At 46.0% G+C, this 23,319-nt stretch overlaps 1 protein-coding gene across 2 annotated transcripts in view; it reads left to right on the top strand.

Moving 5' to 3' along the window:
• Positions 1 to 13,865, top strand: part of THOC5 (THO complex subunit 5) — a 32,598-nt gene extending 18,733 nt beyond the window's left edge. The window contains exons 13-20 of one of the 2 annotated variants that reach the window (XM_004378913.2): positions 3,607 to 3,708; positions 4,294 to 4,390; positions 4,963 to 5,077; positions 6,594 to 6,697; positions 6,844 to 6,931; positions 9,670 to 9,785; positions 10,447 to 10,637; positions 13,706 to 13,865. In XM_004378913.2, the coding sequence (XP_004378970.1) occupies positions 3,607 to 3,708; positions 4,294 to 4,390; positions 4,963 to 5,077; positions 6,594 to 6,697; positions 6,844 to 6,931; positions 9,670 to 9,785; positions 10,447 to 10,637; positions 13,706 to 13,769 (877 nt within the window). In that variant the 3' untranslated portion in view covers positions 13,770 to 13,865. Of the gene's footprint in view, positions 1 to 3,606; positions 3,709 to 4,293; positions 4,391 to 4,962; positions 5,078 to 6,593; positions 6,698 to 6,843; positions 6,932 to 9,669; positions 9,786 to 10,157; positions 10,322 to 10,446; positions 10,638 to 13,705 lie in introns of those variants that run through there. The other variant, XM_023733671.1, reaches the window with a different exon arrangement.
• The last annotated feature ends 9,454 nt before the right edge of the window (positions 13,866 to 23,319 follow it).

The following is a 23,319-nucleotide window of genomic DNA, read 5'->3' as shown; positions in this document are numbered from 1 at the left end:
ACACAGCAGATGATAAGGGTGACTACAGAGTATTTGCAAAATGAGTAGGCAGGGCAGAGCACCAGCTTTTTATAACCAGTAGTAAGTGTGAATGTACAAATGAGATTTGGCAGACTTTATCCGCTTGACAGATTTAGGCCGCTCTTCTCCTTTCCTCTCTCTGTCCCAAGGTGCTGGGATTTTCACTTAATAGCTCAGCTGAATCTAGGTTACCTGGGCAGTGGAAGGAGGGAGTGTGGTGGGTCCCTGTGGGGGTTTTGAGGAAGGTGAGCAGAGGCACAGTAATGACAGCCACCAGCTGGGCATCCCCAGGGAGCCCCTGACTACTGTAGTCCTGTTCCACAGCCAGGGCAGGTGGAAGGGAGGGCCAGTACGGCCTGGATGAAATAGCCTTCACTTACAAGAATCCGCCCCCTCGGCATTGTACCTGCATGGTCTTACCCGAGCCCCAGTGTTGGCTATGGAAAGATGCAGCCACTGAGGCTCAGGGAGGCACAGATTTAGTGGCTGGTAGGGCAGGGCTCTTCCCATAGGTGCCTGGTGGTGGGATGTCCCCTAGGTTTCAGACCCTGCACCTGGAGCTCCCTTCCTCTTTAGGCTGTAGCTTCCGTCCCTGTGCTTGAGCATGTTGTTGGATCACCCAAGGGCTGTTCCCACCTGACCCCAGCAGAGGGAGCCCAGGGCTGGCTCTTCAGAGTGCCCACGTCCACTGCTCAGCCATGGCTTGTGGTCCAGTAAGCAGTTCCTGGGGCCCTCTGGTCATGGTGGAGCTTCTTGTCATGAGCATTCTGCCTGCTCACTTCTTAAGATGCCCTGTCCACTAATAATAGTGCAGGCTTGCCTTAATTGCATCCTTAACTCCAGCTCCTTGCTAAGCTCTATATGTGCCACGATGGAGGCAGCACTGCAGACTGGTTATGTGCTTGGGCTCACAGAGCTGAGCAAATCCCACTTCGGCTACTCACAGCTGTGTTTGTAACTTTAGGCAGCTTACCTGGCCTCTGAGTCTGTTTTCAAGTATCTCCTCCCAGGGTGCTTGTGAAGAGTCAGGTCAAGTGCTGAGCACAGATGAAGCACTTGGTACGTGACAGCCGTGTTTATCATTGTCAATGCGTTTAATTCTCACAGTAATTGTAAAGAGTGAGGAAACTGAGGCTCTGGAAAGTTAAGAAACTGCCCAAGGTCATAGGTAGGGAGTGGAGAATGATGATTCAAAGTCAGCCAGGTGTGTGTAATCACTGATGGATACTGCTTTCAGGGTCCCAAAGAAGGAGACATAAAACCAAGATTAGATCTTTAAGGGCCTTCAGGTTTTGTCTAGCTCATTGCCCTGTTTTACAGATGGAGAAACTGAGGCCCAGGGGGCATATGGCGCAATTAGTGAAGCCCTGGGCCTAGAATCTGAGGCTCCAAACTCCTAGCCCAGAGGCCTTCGCTCAAGTACAGACTGCTGTAACCCCACGGAGACACCAGCCTGGTGCATGATTTTATTTATCTAATTTTTGGAAACACGGGTGGATGAATGGTGTTGAGTCATCTCCGACTCACGACAACCTTATATACAAAAGAGCGAAACATTCTGTGGTCCTGCGTCATCGTGACGATTGCTGGCATATTCTAGCCGTCGTGGCTTTTGTGCCCGAAAACATAGGGATGCCCCAGCATAATCACAAGAGCATGCTAATTTCTTAACATCATCCACTATCCAGTTAGGGTTCACATTTTCTCATAAATGTTGGTGGTTTTGTTTTGTTTTCACCGTTTGTGTTTTGAATCTGGATCTCTGTAAGGTCCATGTATTGCAATTGGGTGGAGCCTCCCCCAAGTCTCTTTTCATCTGAATGTTCCTACCATCTGTTTTGTCCTTCCTGTTTATTTGTTGAGGAAAACGGGTTGTTTACTCGTTAGAGTTTTCCAGCTGTGGATTTTGATGTTGCATCCCTGCGGTACAATTGAACATGTTACTTTTTCCCCCTGGATTTCCTGTAAATTAGTAGTTAGATTTAGAGGCTTGATCAGATTCTATTTTGATTTTGGGCAGAGGAGGCAAGGCCGTATCATCGGTGTTGTTGGGGACTTCATCAGGAGGCACAGGCTGTCTTTGACACTGGTGACGGTTATCTGGATCTCCTAATTGATCAGAGTACTCGTGCTTTTAATACAAACATTTTAGTCAGGATCATACCAACATTGCTGAATTTTTCTTGAAAAATTATTTTCCAGAATGATCTCCGTTAGGCCAGTTTAATTCATTAATTTTTCATTAAGCCATTAAACCATTTTTAATCATTTTCCATTTTTATTTTACCAAGTTTTTAATCCTTTCTTTTCCATTAAAATTTTATATCAAAGATTTGACTCATTGAACAGTTTTTGATATCGGAGTTTTGTATATAGCTTCCCCTTTTATGTTCATTATTTTTACCAAATTCACTTTTCCTGAACCACATATTGCAGATCTAAGTTTTGTCAAGATTTGATTCTTCCATCAGTTTTTGTTGGTCAAAGAACTTTATCATGTGTAGTTTCAGATGTTCTGTTTTATTTTGGTGAATTCTTTCTACCACTAATAGTCACTGAACATTGGTTAAAAGTCTGAAGATTTTTACTTATTTTCTAGCTAGTTCTCCTTGTGAGACAGTGAAGGAGGCAGAGACCCCTGGGGGCACAGGGAGACTGCATGAAACAGAGACTAGGGAAGAGCCTGAGTTGCCATCATCCTGATGTTAAGTCCCCAAAGGCATACTGGGGCCAAAACGCCCCCGGGGTGCAGATCAGCAGGTCCTCCTGAGTTGCTCCTGGTGCTATCCTTGGAAAGATGACGAGAACCCTCTGTTGGTTCAGGGAAAGAATAAAGGCCTTCTCCTTTGTGATAAAGTGAATACTCTCTCCCCTGTACCAGAGCAAGGCCATCTCTTCTCTGCTTGTCTCATTTAATTACAGACTGTGCCCTAATCATTCCAGGTGGGTGGCAGTGGTGTCACTGTCTCTGTTTGTGGTGCTAGGTCACCTTGTCTCCAGTGCATGTGATAATATCTTTTTCCAGGAGCATAAAGGGGTCTTTTTCTGTGATTAGCATGAGAGTTGGTCAAAGCGAGCTAGATACAACATCAAAGCTGCACACTTGTTCTATCTGGGGTGGAAAAGAGTTTATTCTGCTTCTATGAGAATTGTTATTATTTCTGTTGTTGGTGTCACTGAGCTGTGCTCCCCTTTGGTAAGGCCCTGGCACCCATGTAATTTTTGAAGGGATGAGTTTTTTAAAAACAATCAGGTGGTAAAGAGTATTGTTTTTGATCAGACCATGCAAGTCCTGGCTTCAGTACATACTAGCAGTGTGATCTCAGACAAGCCATGTCTTTCAGAGCCTTGAGTTTGTCCTCGGTAAAATGAAGGTGATAATACTCCCTACCTCACAGGGTTGTGAGGATTCAGTGACCTCAAGCATAGAAGGGTCTGCCCCCAGGAAACATTCAGTGAATGGTGGCATTGATCGTGATGATCACTGATGATCATTGGGCATTACCATCCCCCAAATGCCCAAGTCTTACCTTGAGGCAAGATGTTGGCTGGCATTCTTACTGCAGGCTCTTCTCCCCTTTCCAGTGACTTGCTGTCTCCTGACTCAGTCCTGAGCTGTTTGTATCCTGGGGATCATGGAAAGAAAACGCCAAATCCAGCCAATCAGTACCAGTTTGATAAAGTTGGGTGAGTGAGCAAGGTTTCCTCAGATCCCAGCCTCTCCACTTCTGAGTGTTTTGGGTGGCTCAGGCCCAAAGCTGCAGACCTTTTAGGGCTAGAGCTTCCCAGAGGGGAGGAACGTCCACAGAGCGGGAGGGAATGCTTTATGGAGAGCAGGGACATGTGCCCTTTCCTACTTACAAGGCGAAGGGAGATCATGGTGTGGATGGAAGGGTCAAAACTTGGGGAAGATGGTAAGAAAACGAGATATAATAAAAAATGTTCGACATTTTAATTCTCTGAGAATTAAAAAAATTAATATTTAAAAAACTGGTATACTAGTGAAGAGATCAGGCCCTGCCTTTTTATTTGAGATTTCCATATGAGTTAAAGGCTGCAAGGGGAAAAAGGGATAAGTGACCATGGGAGGGATGGAATTCACAGGAGGGAACTGACGGAGTGAAGAGGCGTTAATGGCAGCCTGGGCTGTGAGCTGACTGAGCCTGCAGACCAGCTTGTTTGTGGAAGATGGAGGCTGGGAGAAGAGCTGTCTCCTCGTACCACAGCAGACATGATTTATAAAGTTGTTTTATCCTTTGTTCCTTTCTGCAGCATCCTGACTTTGAGAGACTATGTACTTGACCTGGGTCATCCCTACCTGTGGGTTCAGAAGCTGGGTGGCCTTCACTTCCCCAAAGAGCAACCACAGGTATGCATACTGACCTGGTCTCCTTGGCTGAGGAGCTCTCCTTCCTCTCCTGCTGTGGACTCCAGAGAGGCCTCTGATGGCCTTCTAGGGCTTTGACCCAGCAGAATTCTGGGGCTATGATCAGTCCTCCATCAGCTCAAGAGAATTTGAGGCACAGGAGACCTCACTTCTAAAACATCTGAGGCCTACAGATACTTAGGTAGCTTTTGCCTTCTCCTTGAGCCTGGTAGCCCTCTAAATCAAAGTAAATTGGGTCCTTGCTCTGGGCAGCTTGGCTCCAGGCTCTGCTGCCCAACAGTCTTATGCACAAGGATGCCAAAAATGACGAGTAGGCAGAACCCTTCCTTTTCTTAGGAGCTAGCTACAGTCTCTTATTAACACAGCAGCTGTATGTTCCTTCTGGGAGTCTGCCAGTGCCTGTCACAGCAGGTCAACCCTGCCATTCCCATAGGCCCCCTCTCAAGGTGTGGGTGGTCCAGGCTGCCACAGGTGGACGGTCCTAGGACAGTGGCAGTGCCTGGCGGAAGGGAGGAGAGCACCCAACAATGTGTGCTATTCGCTGTCATTCATAGTACACGGTGATCGCGGACCACTCGCTGAGTGCCAGCCACATGGAGACCACCATGAAACTGCTGAAGACCAGGGTGCAGTCTCGCCTGGCCCTCCATAAGCAGTTTGCGTCCCTGGGTAAGCAGAGGCTGGGGCCGTGGCTTGAGAGCCACTTGGACAGGGAAAAGAATGACATAATCTTACACTCACTACTCTTGAATCCTGACAACAAATCAAAGAGGGCAGGATTCCTGGCTCTTACAGAGCAGAGGTGTTGGGGAGGGCCCCTGGAGATGGCTGCAGTTCCATCCAGGCAGAGGTCCGATCACCCCTCAGGGCCATCAGGATTGTCCCCTCCCTCAGAGAGGACACCAGAGCTTTCTGGGTGGCCCACACTAGCGGATCAGTCAGGAGCAACTAGGTCAGTGCATCCCAGGCTTTGGTGTGTATCCCGTGGGTCTTTAACGCGAGCCTGATACCAGCCACGCACTGAGCACAGTGTTGGGGAAGAGCTGTGAACAGTAGCGGAGCCCCTGCCTTCCAGAGCTTACACCACTCTCCCAGCCCCACCCACAAGGCCCACAGAATGAATATTTTTTTGGGTAAGGCCTGGCACCAAGGTGATTCTGATGAGCTGCTGACTAGGCGGTGGCCATATAGGGACTTTCTTGAGTTTGTTCATTTAGTAAATTTCAAGTGCTTATCATGTACAAGGAGTCCCCGGGTGGTACAAATGGTTAGCTGCTAAGTGGAAAGTTGGTGTTTCAGACCTACCCAGAGGCACCTTGGAAGATCTGCTTCCAAAAGGTCACAGCCTTGAAAACCCTGTGGAGCATTTCTACTCTGTAACACATGGGGTTGCCATGCGTCAGAATCGACTTGGCAGCAGCTGGTTTGTTTGTTTGCTTTTTACCATGTACAAGGCACTTGCAGGGAGATTGGAGTTAGCATCTCTCTGATCTAAGAGTCCCTGTGAAGAAAGGCATTGCATTTCCAGGACCTGCATAGAGACCCCACCCCTGCTCCAGCTCTTATTGTGCTCCACGTGGACACTGATCTTTTGGGGCAGCATTGCTTGTCTGCTGGGCCCTGCTCCCCATCAGCATTGCTGAGTTTGTCTTGTCCCAGGGTTGGATGATTGTCTTCCTGGACAGTGTTTTCTGTGTCAGCATATTTGCTTACTGAAATGCCAGCAGGAATGTCCCCTGGAGCAGCTCTCCAGCTCTCCTTCCCGGCAGAGGAACTGGCACAGAGCACTTTAGTGGTGTACTCCATCAAGGTCAACTTGGAAAACACAGCCCTCTAGGCTATTTGATCTAATTAACAGTCGCTGCTGCGAAGGCATCATCACTGGCTCTGGCTGCAGGGGTTTTTGTTTCGCTGGCCGACATTTGCATTAAGGATGAAGCTGGGAATGCGGGCACCCAAGCCTGACCTTCAGCCAGTGCCATATGCCCGGGCCCAACACCAGCATTCAGGTTGTTGTGTCTACATTGCTAGCACATGGTGACTTGTGCACCTACTGTGTGCTTGGTGTATTGGAACAGCTGGCAGAGCCATCTGAGCTCTCCAGAGCACCCCAGGAGGATGCTTAGTACCCAGTTGTGGGACCTGCATTTCTACTTGTGACAGCATCTGTCTTGTTCTCTTTTAGAACATGGCATTGTGCCAGTTACCAGTGATTGCCAGTACCTCTTCCCTGCAAAGGTGGTCTCTCGCCTGGTGAAGTGGGTGACGATTGCCTATGAGGATTACATGGTAGGTGGAGGAGTGACAGGTCAGCCTTGCTTTCCTGGGGACTGCAGACCCATGTCACCCTTCAGCTCCTGCCCCTTCACCTGACGGGCAGAGCATTTGACCAGAGGAGCCAGCAATTCACTCCATCTCCATGCTGACTGTTCTAGGAGCTGCATTTCACCAAAGACATTGTGGAGGCGGGACTAGCTGAGGACACCAATCTCTACTACATGGCACTCATCGAAAGGGGTACAGGTAATTACTCTGCTGAGCACAGTGGTTCCAGGCAAGGGGAGCCACTAAGAATAAAAACTTCGAGGGGTTGTCCAACCCAAATGAAAAATCCTGTAATCTTGTGGTGGGCACTTAGCAGGTAGTAATGGTTGTGATAGCCACTGTTCAGCGAGGAGATACTCTGTGACACAGGCACATGAAAGCTGTATCTAATTTAATCCTCCCACAGTCCTAGGAGTGGTAACATCATTCCATTTTATAGGTGAGGAAATTCAGGCTTAGTCACAAAGCTAAGTAAATGGTGGGTTCAAAGCCAGATAGGACCTCTGAGCCTGAGCTCCCAGCCCCTCCGCCTTACCACAGTCTAGGATCAGACATCCTGTTCTCCCACCTCTCCACTCCTAGTGGTTGTAAGTGATTCCCTGTAAAGTGCAAGGTCACAGGGCCTCCCTCACTCTCTCTTCTCCACAGTTTCTGTCTGCACTTCACAGGCATTGGAAGCTCTGATTCCTCACAGCTCTCTGGTGTCTGACTCTGCCAGGCTTTCCTCCTGGAGCTTTGCAGATTGCTGCCATGGACTGTTGTGCTTGGCAGGGCCTTAGCAGGGCCTGGCACTGCCCACGGATCTGACCCCGAGGCTTAGTGCTGGAGATGCATAGCCAAGGAAGTTGTCTGTAGTGCTAGTACAGGGTGGGAAGGGAGGGCAAGGTTGGACTCTGGTATTAGAACTCTGTCTCTCTACCCCACTTTTTTCTCTTCCTCATGTCCTTTTTTTTTTTTTTTTTAAATATTCTGAAGAAATGAAAGATTTCAGATTCAGTTGAAACCCTTTGATCCATTTCATTCCCTCCCTCATGATAGGTGATCACTATGTGGCATTTGTGCATTCGCTTCCCACCTTCACCCCCTTTTTAAAAACACTTTGGCTTCATCCCTAACAATGTGGAGCACTGTTTTTTTTCCATTTGATCAAGCGGTATCTTTATTTATTTATTTTTAATTTTTTTTTTGTTTATTGTTGTAGTTTAAGTGAAAGTTTACAATTCAAGTTAGTCTCTCATACAAAAATTTATACATACATTGTTATGTGACTCTAATGGCTCTCCCTATACTGTGACAGCACACTCCTCCTTTCCACGCCTGATTCCCCATGTCCATTCAACCAGCTCCTAACCCTCTCTGCCTTCCCATCTCACCTCTGGACAGAAGCTGCCCATTTAATCTCATGTATCTACTTGAGCTAAGAAGCCCACTCTTCACGAGTATCATTTTATGCCCCACAGTCCAGTCCAATCTTTGTCCGAAGAGTTGGCCTCCGGAATTGTTTTAGTTCTGGGTTGACGGGGCCATGCTTTCTGGGGTTCCTCCAGTCTCAGTCAGACCATTAAGTTTGGTCTTTTCACTAGAGCACTGTTTTGAAAGGGCACAAAATATTCAGTCCAAGAAATGTCCAAGCCCCAAGGGCAGGAACTCATTGAGCAGTGACTTCTGCTTCCTGGTTGAGCTGATGAAGGCTTGGAAGGATGATAAGTATTCTAGAGTAATACGTAGAACAAATGTGATATTAATGTAAATTTTCATGAGATGCATGAGAATTTAAAAAACTAAGAATGAAATTTAGGTGAATAAATGGACAGCAATCTGAAATATATGTAGTTATTCAATCATTTTTCAAAGAATCAGTTTGAAAACTATATATGGTGTAGATTAAAAACAAACAAAAAACAATGGTGAAAAGAGAGAAATTCAGAAATATGTGCAGACTGTTACGACAGAAACAACCCAACAGTAGAGAAAGGAATCATTTCTCAATAAATGTTTTGACCTTCAGCGAAGAATTATCTTTATCTTAACCTGCACTCTCCTGTCCAATGTTACTTGAATGACTGATGGGTCCAAGACTTAAACTTTTTTTGTCTTCATGAATCACTAAAGAACGAGAGACTTAGCCCGTTGGAGGAAAGGAGATGAATGCCATTCTGTTGCAAAAGGTGAAGGCTATCACCAAAGAAGACATAAATACATGTTGGACAGATACACAAATACTTAGTTTAACAATTATGAACATAAGCTTTGACATCAGGCAGGTCTGGTTAAACTCAACACTGCTGCTTACAGCTATTTGAGACAACATCAGTTTTCTTTAATATGTAAAATAGGGTGATAATAATGGTACCCATCTCAGGATCATTGTCACAGGAGGAAATAAAATGGGAATGAAGGACTCAGCTCAGTGCAGGGAACGCAGTAAGTCCTCAATAAATGTTGGCTATTAAAAGGAAAAAATTCATAGAACAAAATATATAAAAATAGAAGGAACAGAATAGGATAAATATATTTGACTGATGTAACAGTGTACAACGCTGTTGAAGAGAAAAGCCAGATAATAAACTTTCACATGGAAAAATCCTTAACTTTTTCTAGCAAATAAAGAAATGCCATTTAAAACCAACCTCTGTCAAAGTCTAAATAGAAGTCTTGGGCAAGCCCAGGTGGACCGGACCCTGGGGTGCTGGCATAGTAACTAGCCCAAGGTCCTTGGAGGGACCAGAGTCACAGGACCACACATGCTGCAACCTGGCACTTCCATGTCAGGGTTTCTAGAACAAAAGTAAATGTCAGTCAGCACCAGAATGTGCTCTGCAGCACTCAGGTTAATATGAGGCATTTGAGTAAGCTTCAGGGTCCAATGCGGAGGGTGCATGGCCGGCAGGCTGGGTCTCAGAACTGAGTTCTCCTCCACTCGCCTCCCTTCCCAGCCAAGCTCCAGGCTGCTGTGGTGCTGAACCCTGGCTACTCCTCCATCCCACCTGTTTTCCAGCTCTGTCTGAACTGGAAGGGGGAGAAGACCAACAACAACGATGACAACATTCGGGTAAGGCCTGGCTGGGGGTGGCGGGAAGAGCAGGAGGGCCTACTCAGGGACAGGGGCTGTGGCAGAACCTGCCGAAACTGAGGGCTTGGGCACTGGTTTAATTCCCGGGACAGAGGGTCTTGTGGGATTTGTAGAATTTGCTGGAGGCTTCATGGTGTAGTAGTGGGAAGAACCTAGACCCATCTCACCCACTTAACTAGCTTAGGGTCCACAGGTTTCCCCATTTCTAAAATAGGGATAAAAGATTATTGTCTTGAGTTTCTTTGAAAATGTGAATAAACTCAAAAGTATGAAAGAAGCACAGGAATGAGATGATGTGTGAGATCATTGCAGCTGTTAATTATCATTATGCTTGTTGATTTGATTTGGTAGTGAGAGCCATGAAGCACATTTTTAACCCTAGCACCATCTGACTCGGATCTTGAGATTCCTTGTCTATACCTCCATCCTGACATGAGAAGCAGAGAAAGTTACCAGCCAGAATCAGGAAAATCCTGTTGTCTTCTGCGAACCTGTCCGGCTTGATCTAGTGTGGCCAGCTCCTGTGGGAGTACCAGACCCACGTCTGTGGAGGCCTCAGCCCCTGGGGATGAAGCCTGGCCAGTGTGGTCAGCACCCATTGGAGGACAGTGCTGAGATGCTGGCTTTCCCACCCACACAGGCCATGGAGAGCGAGGTCAACGTGTGCTATAAGGAGCTGTGCGGTGCCCGGCCCGGCCACCAGCTCTTGACCAATCAGCTGCAGCGCTTATGCGTGCTGCTGGACGTCTACCTGGAGACTGAGAGCCACGATGACAGTGTGGAGGGGCCCAAGGAGTTTCCCCAGGAGAAGATGTGTCTGCGGCTTTTCAGGTGAGGGGCCGGGCTCTCATGGGACTTGGGGGCAGAGATCAGAGCTCAGCATAGAGTCATGCACTCTGTCAGAGGTGAGCCACTCCCCCATACACTCATGTTTCCACGTGCACTTGTCTGTTCACAGTAGAAATTAAAATCCTGCCACCAGATTTCCTGAGGAGAGCTTGTTCCCTCCTTCCTGAAACTTCCCCTGCAGCCCACTTCCTCCCCACCTGGATCAGCTGTTCTTCAAGAACAGGCTGTGCTCAGGGCAGTGTTTCTGGTCTCCACCCCTTGAAGGTGCAAGTGAGCAGCACTGGACCATGAACCAAGAAGAGGTGGCCAAACCTTACTTTCTGTAGTTTCTGTGGAAAACAGTAGGGTTTTGTTTGCTTTTTATTATCCAAATATGCTTTTTTACGCTATGCGCATCCCCACCAACCCCTGGGGAGTCAGCTGTAGCCTTCCTAGGGAGAATTGCAGCTGCAGGCATTGAGTGGGGAGTTAGAGGAGGAGGCAGCTCCGAAGGGAGGCAGGTGCCGAGAACAGATCTCTGTTTTTGTTGCTTACCGGCCCTGTGACCTTGGAGAGCCACTTCATCTCAGCTAAATGCTAGTTTCCTCAAAGATGAAGTCAAAGTAATACTTTCTAGCTCACAAGGAATTAGAATTCCTCTAAAGCTTCTGGGGGTGCTTCCTGGTACGAGACAGATGTTCAGAAAGTACCAGCAAGTCCTAGCTATTTGGTATGTGCAGCATCAGGGCTTATAGCATTCTAGCAAGTTTCCTTTTTTTTTGCTCTTGGGTCCTTTCTTTCCCTTTTATCCCCTATCTCTTAGTCTCGCTCTTAAAGAGTCAGTTTCAGAAACTCAGAGGAGTCCGTTGCTCAAACTCCGTTCTCTTCTGGGTAAGGGGTTGGAAGGAGCAGTGTTTACAGAGGGGTAAGGGCTACAATCTGTCTCTAATCAGGGCATCCCTTGTTCCCTATCAGTCTAAAAGGTGCCTTATCTTCCTCTAACCTTGTTCCCGGCTGCTGGATTCTGTCCCAGCATCCTCCCACCTCCGTCTGGCACCTCCACCTGGCCTGGTTCATAGTGTTGTCAGATAATAACCAGCTCTGGCCCCATGTGGCTGCTAAGAGGTGGAGCTGTGCCTGGGTGCTGGTCCCTTCTAGCACTTCCTCTCTGTAGGGGGTGTGGGTGAGACCTCAGCTCTTTCCACCCTCTCAGCCTGCTATAGCACATTTCCAGGTGGGAACTCTTGGCTCTCTAATGGTTCCCGAAGGATCCACTTCCTGAGGTACTTTGTATGTTGCCCAGCTAAAGGTGTTCTTTTAGTGACTCAGAGCCAGTTATCTCCGTGGTGTGAGATGTGAGGCTCTTCGCCTGGAGTCCAGCTGGTGACTGGGGTGACGCCAAGGGGCTGGAGTACAGCGTGGCTAGCCTGACTTTGCCCCTGTTTGCGCACCGCCGGCCTCTGGTCTCTCCATTTGCAGCAGGACTGAGCTTGCCCAGATGACTGTGTGCCCTCGTGGTGTTAGGAGGCATATGACACTGTCTTAGTCATCTAGTGCTGCTGTAAGAAATACCACATGTAGATGGCAGGAATTGTGGCCCAGCCAAATTGATACACATTTCTGGGGGGACATAATTCAATCCATGACAGACACCCTGATTATAATCATGAGCTTTGGGGCCAGAAAGACCTGGGTTCAAATTCCAGCTCTTCCATATCCTACGTGTGCATTTAGGATCTATTCACTTAGAGCCTCTGAGCTTCAGTTTCCTCATCTGTAAAGCAGCATCTGCCTCAAGTGTTGCTGGGAGGATGAAATTAAATGAGACTGAACATGTGAAGTGCCAAATACAGTGCTGGCAGAGTAAGCCCTCAACCACTGGTGCTAGAATAATAACTTCTGTTCTCCCCTCTTTACACTCCCCATCACACACACACACACACATACCTTATACACATATACACACACATGCACACATAAACACACACACATACTCATACCATATATATTTAAACATGTATACATACATACAAACTCATACCATATACACATATACACACACAAACGCACAAATATTACTCATACCATATACACTTAAAAACATGCATACATACACATATAAACATATATGCTCATAACTATATACATACATGCATACCGTATACGTATACACACACACACACACACACACACACACTCTCTCTCTCCCTCCCCGCCCCCGCCCCCCCGACTCAGGATGTTGCCTGTGGTTACGGACTGTCAGCCATCACAGGCAGACAAAAGTGGGGGGAAAGGGCCTTTTTAGCTGGACATGGATTCATCGTGGAGTTGTGGGAAGAAGGCCCTCTGTGGATTTCTGCTTGGGGGCTCAGGATTACAACTGCATCTTCACAGCGGGGAGGCTTTGAACATAGGTCTTACCCTGCCACCTCGACCATGGCTGTTGGCCCGTCTGTGGCTGACAGGCTTTGGCATCAGACCCGTTTTTGGATTTTGGCTCTGCCACTTCCTGGCTGCATAATGTTGGACAGACAGTTGACCTCCCTGAGCCTGTTCCTTCATTTGTAAGATCTGGAAGATGATACAGCTAGCCCCTAAGAGGTAGGAAGGACCTAGCACACAGCTCCTGGTAGGCACTTACGGCAGATTCTTTTCGCTTCTAGACTCTGCCGGCATGACAGTCTCCTTAGACGGGGGTTGGGGGTGGGGTTCTAAAATGTTCTTTATTTTTTTTATTACAAAAAATATGTTTGTTGTTAAACATTTAAACAGCAGTAAATAGTGCAAAAAGTGAGGGTGTCCATGCCCTGTCCCCAGAACTGCCCACTGTTGCAATGGCCCTTCCAGATATGTGTTAATGCATTTACAAGCATAGGAATACGTTACTACAAAAATGGTATCACACCTGACATGTTGTTCTGCAGCCTACTTTTTTTTTTTTTACAATTTTCTGTCATGTAACTTTTTTTTTTATTTAAATAACTATATAACATTCCCTCGTGTGGATGAATCATGAGTTATCAGTCAAGAGGGCCTGCTGTTAACTGCTTTCCCTTCTCCTGTTTCTCTAGGGGTCCCAGTAGGATGAAGCCGTTTAAATATAACCATCCTCAAGGATTCTTCAGCCATCGCTGACCCTCGCTTGGTAGGCCACGGTTCCCCCAAGGCCCCACCCTGGCGCCTGCCCCTCTACTCAGCTCCACATGTGGCTCTTGATAGTGTCCAAAGACAGGTTTTGTGCTTCCAGCCTATTAAAGTGTCACCTTACTAAGTGGTTTTTGTCTTGTGGCTCCTTGGTGAGAGGGGCAGCTCTGCCCTCTAGAAGGGCAGGTGGGAGCCAGAGCACAGTGTGAACAGGCACCTGTGGACGGGCTTTCTCTAGGTGGCTGGGAAAGCCGAACCACAAACACTGACTGTGCAGCGAGGTGCTGTCCTCTTGTCCACACACCATATTTGTTTCTGCTTTGGGGACCTCATTACCTCAGTATTTAGTACCCTAGTCCCTGCTGTTAAGAGGTTGCAGGCAAAGCCAAAGTCAGCCTAGCACGAAAATAAGTCACTAGTGAACCTCCCACATATTAAGTTAATCCTTGATCAGCCTTCCCTCCTTACTTATCAGTCACTTAAGCCCTAGGGGGAATAGGAAAGATCTAAAATCTTTACACAGTTATCTCCTTGATGATCCTCCTGCAAAAGTCAAACAAAATGAAGGATGGCATAGAGTGGTCTTGGGCAATTTTGTCAGAAAAGTTACACTCCGTCCTTCCCACTCCCCCAAAAATTAGTACTCAATTCTTTGTTCATTTCAAGAATTAAGATAGGAAAATAACATACCTTAAGAATGTTGTTATTGCTATTGAGGCGATTCCGACTCACGGTGACCCCATGTGACAGAGTAGAACTTGCTCCATAGAGTTTTCAATGGCTGTGACCTTTCAGAGGAAGATTGCCAGGCTTTCTACTACTGAGTTGCCTCTGGGTGGGTTTGAACCACCAGCCCTTCTAGGTCAAGCGCTTAACCATTTGTGCCACCCAGGGACTCCTCATCTTAAGAATACCAAAAACCCAAACCCATGGCCGTAGAGTTAATTCCAATTCATAGCAACCCTATAGGACAGACCAGAACTGCCCCATAGGGTTTCCAAGGAGCGGTTGGTGGATTCAGACTGCCTCCTTTTTGGTTAGTAGCCAAGCTCTTAACCACTGCACCATCACGGCTCCCATCTTAAGAATAAAGATGTAAAAAGATTTAAGAGTTATTTACATAATTGCAATTATAATTTAAAGCTCTTGAATATAAGATGAAATAAATTTTAATTTTTCAAGATATCCCCAAATTGTTTTTTTACCCACAATATACTTTGAAGCTTTGGTCTCCACTGTAAGAGTATTCACTTCATATGAACTTTTCTGGTGCTGATTATCCTAGGATAACATGGACTTCTGGTATAAAAACTTCGTGATAACAAGGGAGACTCTTGGCCCTGCCAGGACCCCTCGAGTCACTGTTAGATGACACCACTACCTGCGCCTCTCCTTCCCCTCCAACTACATCATTCTTTTGAATTCCAGAGGGAGATACACTCCAGCCCAGAGGTTCTTAGACTTCACCAAGTGGGAGAATCACCCACCTTGGGAGCTGATCAGAAACAGATTTCCAAGCCCCACTCCCTCCCAAAATTCTCAGTTGACCTGGGATGGGCCAAGGATGTATTTTTAAGAAGCTCCCCAGGTGCAGCTTGTCCTAGTCTCTCTGGAAGGCACTGTCTTGCCTCTCTGCTCATTTTTCTCGGTGACTCCTCAGATAATGGCAGAGCCAGATTCTCTGCCTGCATCGCCCCCTCCTCGTGTTTTCTGTACCTTGGGCAGTAGCAGAGTCTCTGGGGGCTTCTCTCTCCACGTAGTGAGATCTCCTTGCCTTTTCCCTGACCTGTTTGCCTAGGACTTTGTTCCTGCTGTCACACCTTGGTCTGGCCACCTTCAGGCCTTGCATCTCACTGCCTGTGCTGAATAAGATTGAAATGGGACCTAAAAATAGTTCCTTTAATGGGCCTGCATTGCAGCTTCTGAGTCTGTGCTTGGCTGGAAGGCAGCCAGACTGACTCAGCACAAAAGCTCATCTCCTGAAGCCGGGACTAGGTTGCAAAGAGGGTTTGTGAGCGCTGGCTGGAGGCTCTGCTTCATAGCAGGGTGTGTTGGAGCCGGTCATCCTCCAAAGAGATCTTCTCCTTTCCAGGGAGCCCGTCTAAACAGAAGAACCCTCTTGGCCTTAGAGAAAAGGGTTTAAAAAAAAAAAGCCTGTGACAGTCCGGTCCCTTTAGGCTACTGAACTGGTCCCTTTGCTCTACTGAACTGAGCTGTTTGTGCCTGGGGTGGGCAGATTGGGGGAGGGGCCCGATTTGGGAGGACCTTGAAGAGTCCTCCTCATTTGGAGGTGACCATGGACCTTCTTGCAGGTTAGACCCTGGGGCATATCCCAGACTGCAGCCCCTCACTGAACACCTCCCCACACCTGGGACTCAGCCCCCTCTTCCTTGTCTTTTAAAAGCTGCCATCCATATCCTTGATTTCTTAGTATCTTGTAGTCTCTCCCTTATTTTCTCCCCCACTTACCCTCTCCTGACTGTTTTCTCTACAAATAAATCAAAAAGGACCTTTTCCTTTTAAGAGTGTTCCTGCTGATCGCTCTGGGGAAACAAGGCTAAGAAAAAACCTATCGATGGGAAAGAGCAGAGCTGCCTGACTCCCGGAGGAATTTGTCTGCCTGTGTCCTCCGACTCTTCTTTCCCAGGTGTTCAGAGGCCTCCCCGGTGAGAACAGGCGTTACCATCCATTTAGCATCTGTTTTAGGTCAGGCACTGGACTAATCACAATTTTACATTCATTGTCCTATTTGATTCCAGTAGGCCTCCAAGGGGATACCTTTCCTTTTTACAGATGAGGAAACTGAGGCTCAGAGGGTTTAAAGGACTTGTCCTTGCTCACACATTTCTTCGGCCACCCACTCAGGGCTTCAGACTGGGTCTGTCTGCCTCCAGGCTTTTTCTTCTCACAAGAGTTAACTTCAGACACAAAATACATTCAGGCTGGCAGTGGCACCCTTGTGGGTCATTCATTCATTTTACGGAAGAGGGCAGTCTGAGTGCAGCCTGACGCCTTTCCTGTAACCCATGAATGAACTTTATGCTTAGGATCAGATGTGTCAGCCTGGTTTCTTGGATGGGATATGAGTGTGGGCTGATTCTGGGGCATCTCGACCCCAAACACGTTCTGTAGTAGACAGTGGTCTGTCAGTACAACCCTCCCCTTTTCGCCCTGAGCAGATGTCAACATACCCAGGAACTGCTTTAAGCTAAGTGTGTGTGTTTATGGGGCATCTGGCCAACCCCACTACTGTGTTTCTGGTGGGGAAGGAGTGGGGTCCTCCTGCAGTACAAGAAGGGTACGTACAGACAGACCATCGCCCTGCTTAGGCTGCAGGCCCTGGGGAGCCAACGGCCACGATTGAAGTTGATCTTGCTCTGTCTCTTCTCTACGTAAGTAAAGCGTCGTTCCATCCAGCTTGTGTCTGAGTCATGTCTTTCTTGGCGACCCTGACACCTGCTAACTATGGAGTGAGTTATGTCCTCTATGTAATGGGACTCCCCTGCTGGAAGTGGTAACAAGTGTTACTTACTCAACACATTTCAACAGAAGTACTCCAAGAGTAACACGGTGGTCAAGAGTTACAGCTTTGGCATCAGACTGACCCATGTGGGTCCTTGTTCTACCGCTGAACGGCTGCATGACCCTGAGCAAATTGCTTGACTCCCCCTAAGCCTCAGTGTCCTCATCTGTAAATGGGGATACCAGTGGAACCTTCCTTGCAGGTGGTTGTGAGGATGAAGTACCACCTCTCAGCACAGTGCCAAGCATTTAGTACTGCTCAGCAGAGGGGAGTGGTTCTTGTACCTGCCCTCAGGTTTCAGCCTGAAGAGAGGCCTCTTGGATTAGGAATGCCTCTCCCGCCTGATCCCTGTGCCCCTACTGGAGGGTTCCTTGGAAGTCCAGTTTTCTGTGGCCTGGACCCTCCTTTCCAGTAGCCATGGCCAGTAGTCATTCACTAAGCTGGGTTCTGCCCTCAGGTGGAGCCAAGCTTTCATTATCTGTTGTTCACACTGGGCCATCCACAGCTCAGCCCACACCTGTTCCCTGGTGTTTGTGGGTCTGTATGTTGGTCCCCACCAGGGTGCCACCACGACTTCCTGGGCTCCCGCCACATCTTGACCAAGATCACTTATCTCTAACTTGGCTTTCTCACCCTGTCTCCAGGTGACCTAAGTGGGGGAGGGAAAGCCCTATCTTGCTCATCTTTCAACCCAGCATCTCCACTGGGACCCTAAGGATATATTTGTGGGATAAGTGAATGGATGGCAACTCCAAGATATTTCAAACATGGACCCAGTCTCATAAGTTGAAATGTAAAGTTCTCACAAAGGACCTAAAAACTTATTGCTCACCCATGTGCTGGAATGTAACAGCAGCTTGAGTAAAAATGTTGGGTGGTTTTGGTGGGGAGCCACTTTAAAATCCCTAGTGAGGTCTTATTTCTCTAGCTGTCACGCAAAAAGACGTGCACACCCATGTTCATTGCAGCATTGTTCACAATAGCAAAAAGATGGAAACAACCTAGGTACCCATCAACAGATGAATGGATAACCAAACTGTGGTACACACAATGGAGTACTACACAAAGATAAAGAACAGTGATCTATCTGTGAAGCATCTCGCAACATGGATGAATCTGGAGGGCACTGTGCTGAGTGAAGTAAGTCAATTACAATAGGACAAATATTGTATGAGACCACTATAAAAACTCATGAAAAGGTTTACACACAAAAAGAATCTTTGATGGTTATGCAGGGGGTGGGGATGGAAAAACACTAAGTAGACAATAGATAAGTGGTAACTTTGGTGAAAGGTAAGACAGTACATAATACTGGGGAAGCCAGCACAACTTGTCCAAGGCAGGGTCATGGAAGCTTCATAGACACATCCAAACTGCTGAGGGACTGAATTGCTGGGCTGAGGGCTGTGGGGAGCATGGTCTCGGGGAACATTTAGCTCAATTGGCATAACATAGTTTATAAAGACAATGTTCTACATTCTACTTTGCTGAGTAGCATCTGGGGTCTTAAAAGCTTGTGAGCAGCCATCTAAGATACTCCACTGGTCACACCCAGTCGGGAGCAAGGGAGAATGAAGAAAACGAAAGACACAAGGGAAAGATTAGTCCAAAGGACTAATGGACCACAACTACCGCAGCCTCCACCAGACTGAGTCCAGCACGACTAGATGGTGCCTGGCTACCACCACTGACTGCTCTGACAGGTATCACAATAGAGGGTCCCCGACAGAGCTGGAGGAAAATGTAGAACAGAATTCTAACTCACAAAAAAAGACCAGACTTACTGGCCTGACAGAGACTGGAGAAACCCTGAGAGTATGGCCCCTGGACACATTTTCAGCTCAGTATTGAAGTCACTCGTGAGGTTCACCCTTCGGCCAAAGATGAGACTAAAGGGGAACACGAGCCCGGGGGCAAGGACTAGAAGACAAGAGGGGACAGGAAAGCTGGTGATTGGGAACCCAAGGTCAAGAAGGGAGAGTGTTGACATGTCATGGGGTTGTTAACCAGTGTCACAAAACAATATGTGTACTAATTGTTTAATGAGAAGCTAGTTCTGTAAACCTTCATCTAAAGTACAATGATAAAAAAAAAAAGGGAAGTTAATAATGAAAGTGTAGCTATCACAAAATGTTTGTATATATTGGACGTCCACCATGGTGATCTTAGTAATATCACTTACCTTAGGGAAACCATAAAAAGCAAACAAAAAACCAGGAAGTTAAAATTTTAAGGTTTTAGTATTTGTGAAGATAGCGTAAAGGGTTTCAAATAGCTTGTAGTCAATAATACGGGCAGTCAGTGATCATGTATTCTCTTATGGAAAATCTTTAGCCAGAGAATACTTTGTGAGTCAGAGAGGGCAATAAACCCAAGGTCTGGTAGTTACTTATGAGCAGATTAATTCCCTAAGAGTCTGGGCATTTTTGATCTTTCAGTTGTTAGACACCAGCAAGTATTTTTACAGTAGTCACTAAGGGCAATCGAGAAAGGAGTGACTTGTACATCAGTGTTCACTGCAGCTCTGTTCACAATAGCCCGCAGGTGGAAACAGGCTAAACATCCATCAGCAGCTGAATGGATAAGCAGAATGCAGTATATACGGACAATGGAATATAATTCAGCCGTAAAGAGAAATGAATTCCTGATACATGCTACAACATGGATGAACCTTGAAAACAGTATGCTGAGTGTAATAAGTCAGTCATAAAAGGACAAATACTGTATGATTCCACTTACATGAAATATCTAGAATAGGCCAGTGTATAGAGACCTAAGTTTATAAGTGGTTACAGGGGTGGGAGGGAGGGCACTGATTTTCTGTTACTGGTGGTGGAATAAATTGGAGATGCATAGTGGTGATGGTTGCACATCATGAACGTAACCAGTGTCACTAAATTGTACATGTGAAAAATATTGAATTGGCAAATTTTTTTAATATATATTTTTACCACAATAAAATGATTTAAAGAAAAGGAAGAAAGGAAGGGAGGGAGGGAAGGAGGGAGAAGTGAATGAATGTAAAGTCAAATACCCAGTACTTCTCCTGGGACGTGGAAAGATTTCGATTATTTAAGTACGGTACTCTTGGAAATATTAGCATTTTTAAAATGTCCTTCAATGCCTTATTCCAAATAACTGAGTAACTTTGGGAAATTAGATCTAGTCAATGAATGTAGTGCTTTTTAATCAAAAGGGGAAAAGTGAGATTCAAATAATAATAATAGCACCATAAGATAAATTAGCATAGATACTTCTAAGGTGTATTCCTACAAAAAAAAGCCTAATGTGGCACCTGCCTTGGGCAATACAGAAAACTGGCAGATGCTTTGAAATTAACTCTATTTCTTTTCACTTCATAGGAACAAATTCCACAGAATCAATTTTGTTGTCGTTAGGTGCCATCAAGTTGGTTCCAACTCATAGAGACCCTATGAACAACAACGAAATATTGCCGTTCCTGTGCCATCCTCACAATTGTTGCTATGTTTGAACCCATTGTTGCAGCCACTGTGCCGATCCATCTCATTGAGGGTCTTCCTCTTTTTTGCTGACCCTCTACTTTACCAAGCATGATGTCCATCCTCCAGGGACTGGTCCCCCCTAGTAACATGTCCAAGTATGTGAGAGGTAGTCTCGACATCCTTGCTTCCAAGGAGCGTTCTGGTTGTACTTCTTCTTAGACAGATTTGTTCGTTCTTCTGGCACTCCATGGTATATTCAATATTCTTCGCCAACACCATAGTTCAAAGGCGTTAGTTCTTCAGTCTTCTTATTCATTGTCCAGCTTTCACATGCATATGAGGCAATTGAAAATACCATGGCTTGAATCTGACCCACCTTAGTCCTCAAAGTGACATCTTTGCTTTTTAACACTTTCAAGAGGTCTTTTGTAGCAGATTTGCCCAATGCAATGCGTTGTTTGATTTCTTGGCTGCTGCTTCCACGGGCGTTGATTGTGGATCCAAGTAAAGTGAACTTCTTGACAACTTCAGTCATGCTGTTGATTAATGGTCTACTTGTGAGGATTTTTGCTTTCTTTATGTTGAGGTTGAATCCATACTGAAGTCTGTGGTCTTTGTTCTTCATCAGTAAGTGCTTTAAGTCCTCTTCACTTTCAGCTAGCAAGGTTGTGTCATCTGCATACCGCAGGTTGTTTATGAGTCTTCCACCAATCCTGATGCCTAATTCTTCCTCATATAGTTCAGCTTCTCAGACTATTCGCCCAGCATACAGATTGAATAAGTATGGTGAAAGGATACAACCCTGACACACACCCTTCCTGACTTTAAACCATGCAGTATCCCCTTGTTTTGCTCTAACAAATGCCTCTTGGTCTATGTACAGGTTCCTCATGAGGACAGTTAAGTGTTATGGAATTCCTATTCTTGCAATGTTGCCTATAATTTGTTATGATCCACACAGTTGAATGCCTTTGCATAGTCAGTAAAACACAGTAAACATCTTTCTGGTAGTCTCTGATTTCAGCCAGGATCCATCTGACATCAGCAATAATATCCCTCATTCCATGTCCTCTTCTGAATCTGGCTTGAATTTCTGGCAGTTCCCTATTGATGTACTGCTGCAACAGCTTTTGAATGATCTTCAGCAAAATTTTACTTGCATGTGATGTTAATGATATTGTTGGATAATTTTCTGCATTCTGTTGGATCACCTTTCTTTGGAATAGGCATAAATATGGATCTTTTCCAGTTGGTTGGTCAGGTCTTCCAAATTTTTTGGCAAGCACCCACAGTACGACAAACTGACAGACGAGTGGGGGTCTTTAAATTTAGACACCCTTTATCTTGATCTTCTCAAAGCTGACTGTAAGCATCATGTATTAATTCATTCAAGAAATATTTATTGGTCTCTTATTATGCACCCTGGTGGTGCCGTGGTTAACCCTTTGGTTAGCAGTTGGAATCCACCAGTCACTCCTTGGAAATCCTGTGGGGGAGTTCTACTCTGTCCTATAAGGTCATTGTCAGTCTGAATCGACTCCATGGCACTGGGTTTGGTTTTTATTATGCACCCACCTTTTGCGTAGCGCTGGGGATCTAGTGGTGAGCAAAATAGACGCGTGATCTGCCTTTCCTGATACAGTCTAGTGGGAAACATATATTAAAGAGTAACGCACAAATCGTTACAGAATCAAATTGTCATAGATTCCATTCTAGTGGACCTCAACTGGCTTTTGTTTCTCCATGTGCTTCTCCAGCTTTCATCCTCTCTGTTTCTTTCTTTTTTTAAAATTATACTTTAGATGAAGGTTTACAGAGCAAACAAGTTTCTCATTAATCAATTAATACACATATTGTTTTGTGACACTGGTTGCCAACCCCACGACATGTCAACACTCTCCCCTTCTCAAACTTGGGTTCCCCATTACCAGCTTTCCTGTGCCCTCCTGCCTTTTCATCCTTGCCCCTGGGCTGTTGTGCCCATTTAGGCTTGTTTTGTTTTATGGGCCTGTCTAATCTTTGGCTGAAGGGTGAACCTCAGGAGTGACTTCATTACTGAGCTATAAGGGTGTCTGGGGGCCATACTCGGGGTTTCTCCAGTCTCTGTCAGACCAGTAAGTCTGATCTTTTTTTTTTGTTTTTGAATGTTGTACATAGATATTTTATTACTTTTAAATTTCGCACTTCACTGCTTTAAAAATTTTTTAAATTCATTTTGTTGTTGAGAATATACACAGCAAAATATATACCAATTCAACAGTTTCTATATGTACAATTTGGTGACATTTATTACATTCTTTGATTTGTGTAACCATTCTCACCCTTCCTTTCTGAGTTGTTCTTCCCCATTAACGTAAACTCACTGCTCCCTAAGGTTCCTATCTAATCTTTTGAGTTCCTGTTATCACTTTGATCCCATGTAGATAGTTCTTAAAGAACATAATGCTCAAGGCAGACTTTTTTTTTTTTTTTTTTACTAATAAGCTACACTATTGTTTGGTTTTAAGAAGACTTCAGGGGATATTTTTGGTTTCAGTTTTGAAGATTATCTCAG

This window comes from Trichechus manatus, unplaced genomic scaffold (genome assembly GCF_000243295.1).
Source record: "Trichechus manatus latirostris isolate Lorelei unplaced genomic scaffold, TriManLat1.0 scaffold00061, whole genome shotgun sequence".
Lineage (NCBI taxonomy): Eukaryota > Metazoa > Chordata > Mammalia > Sirenia > Trichechidae > Trichechus > Trichechus manatus.
Note: the sequence above shows the minus strand (reverse complement) of the source record. Positions and strands in the feature narration are given on the sequence as shown.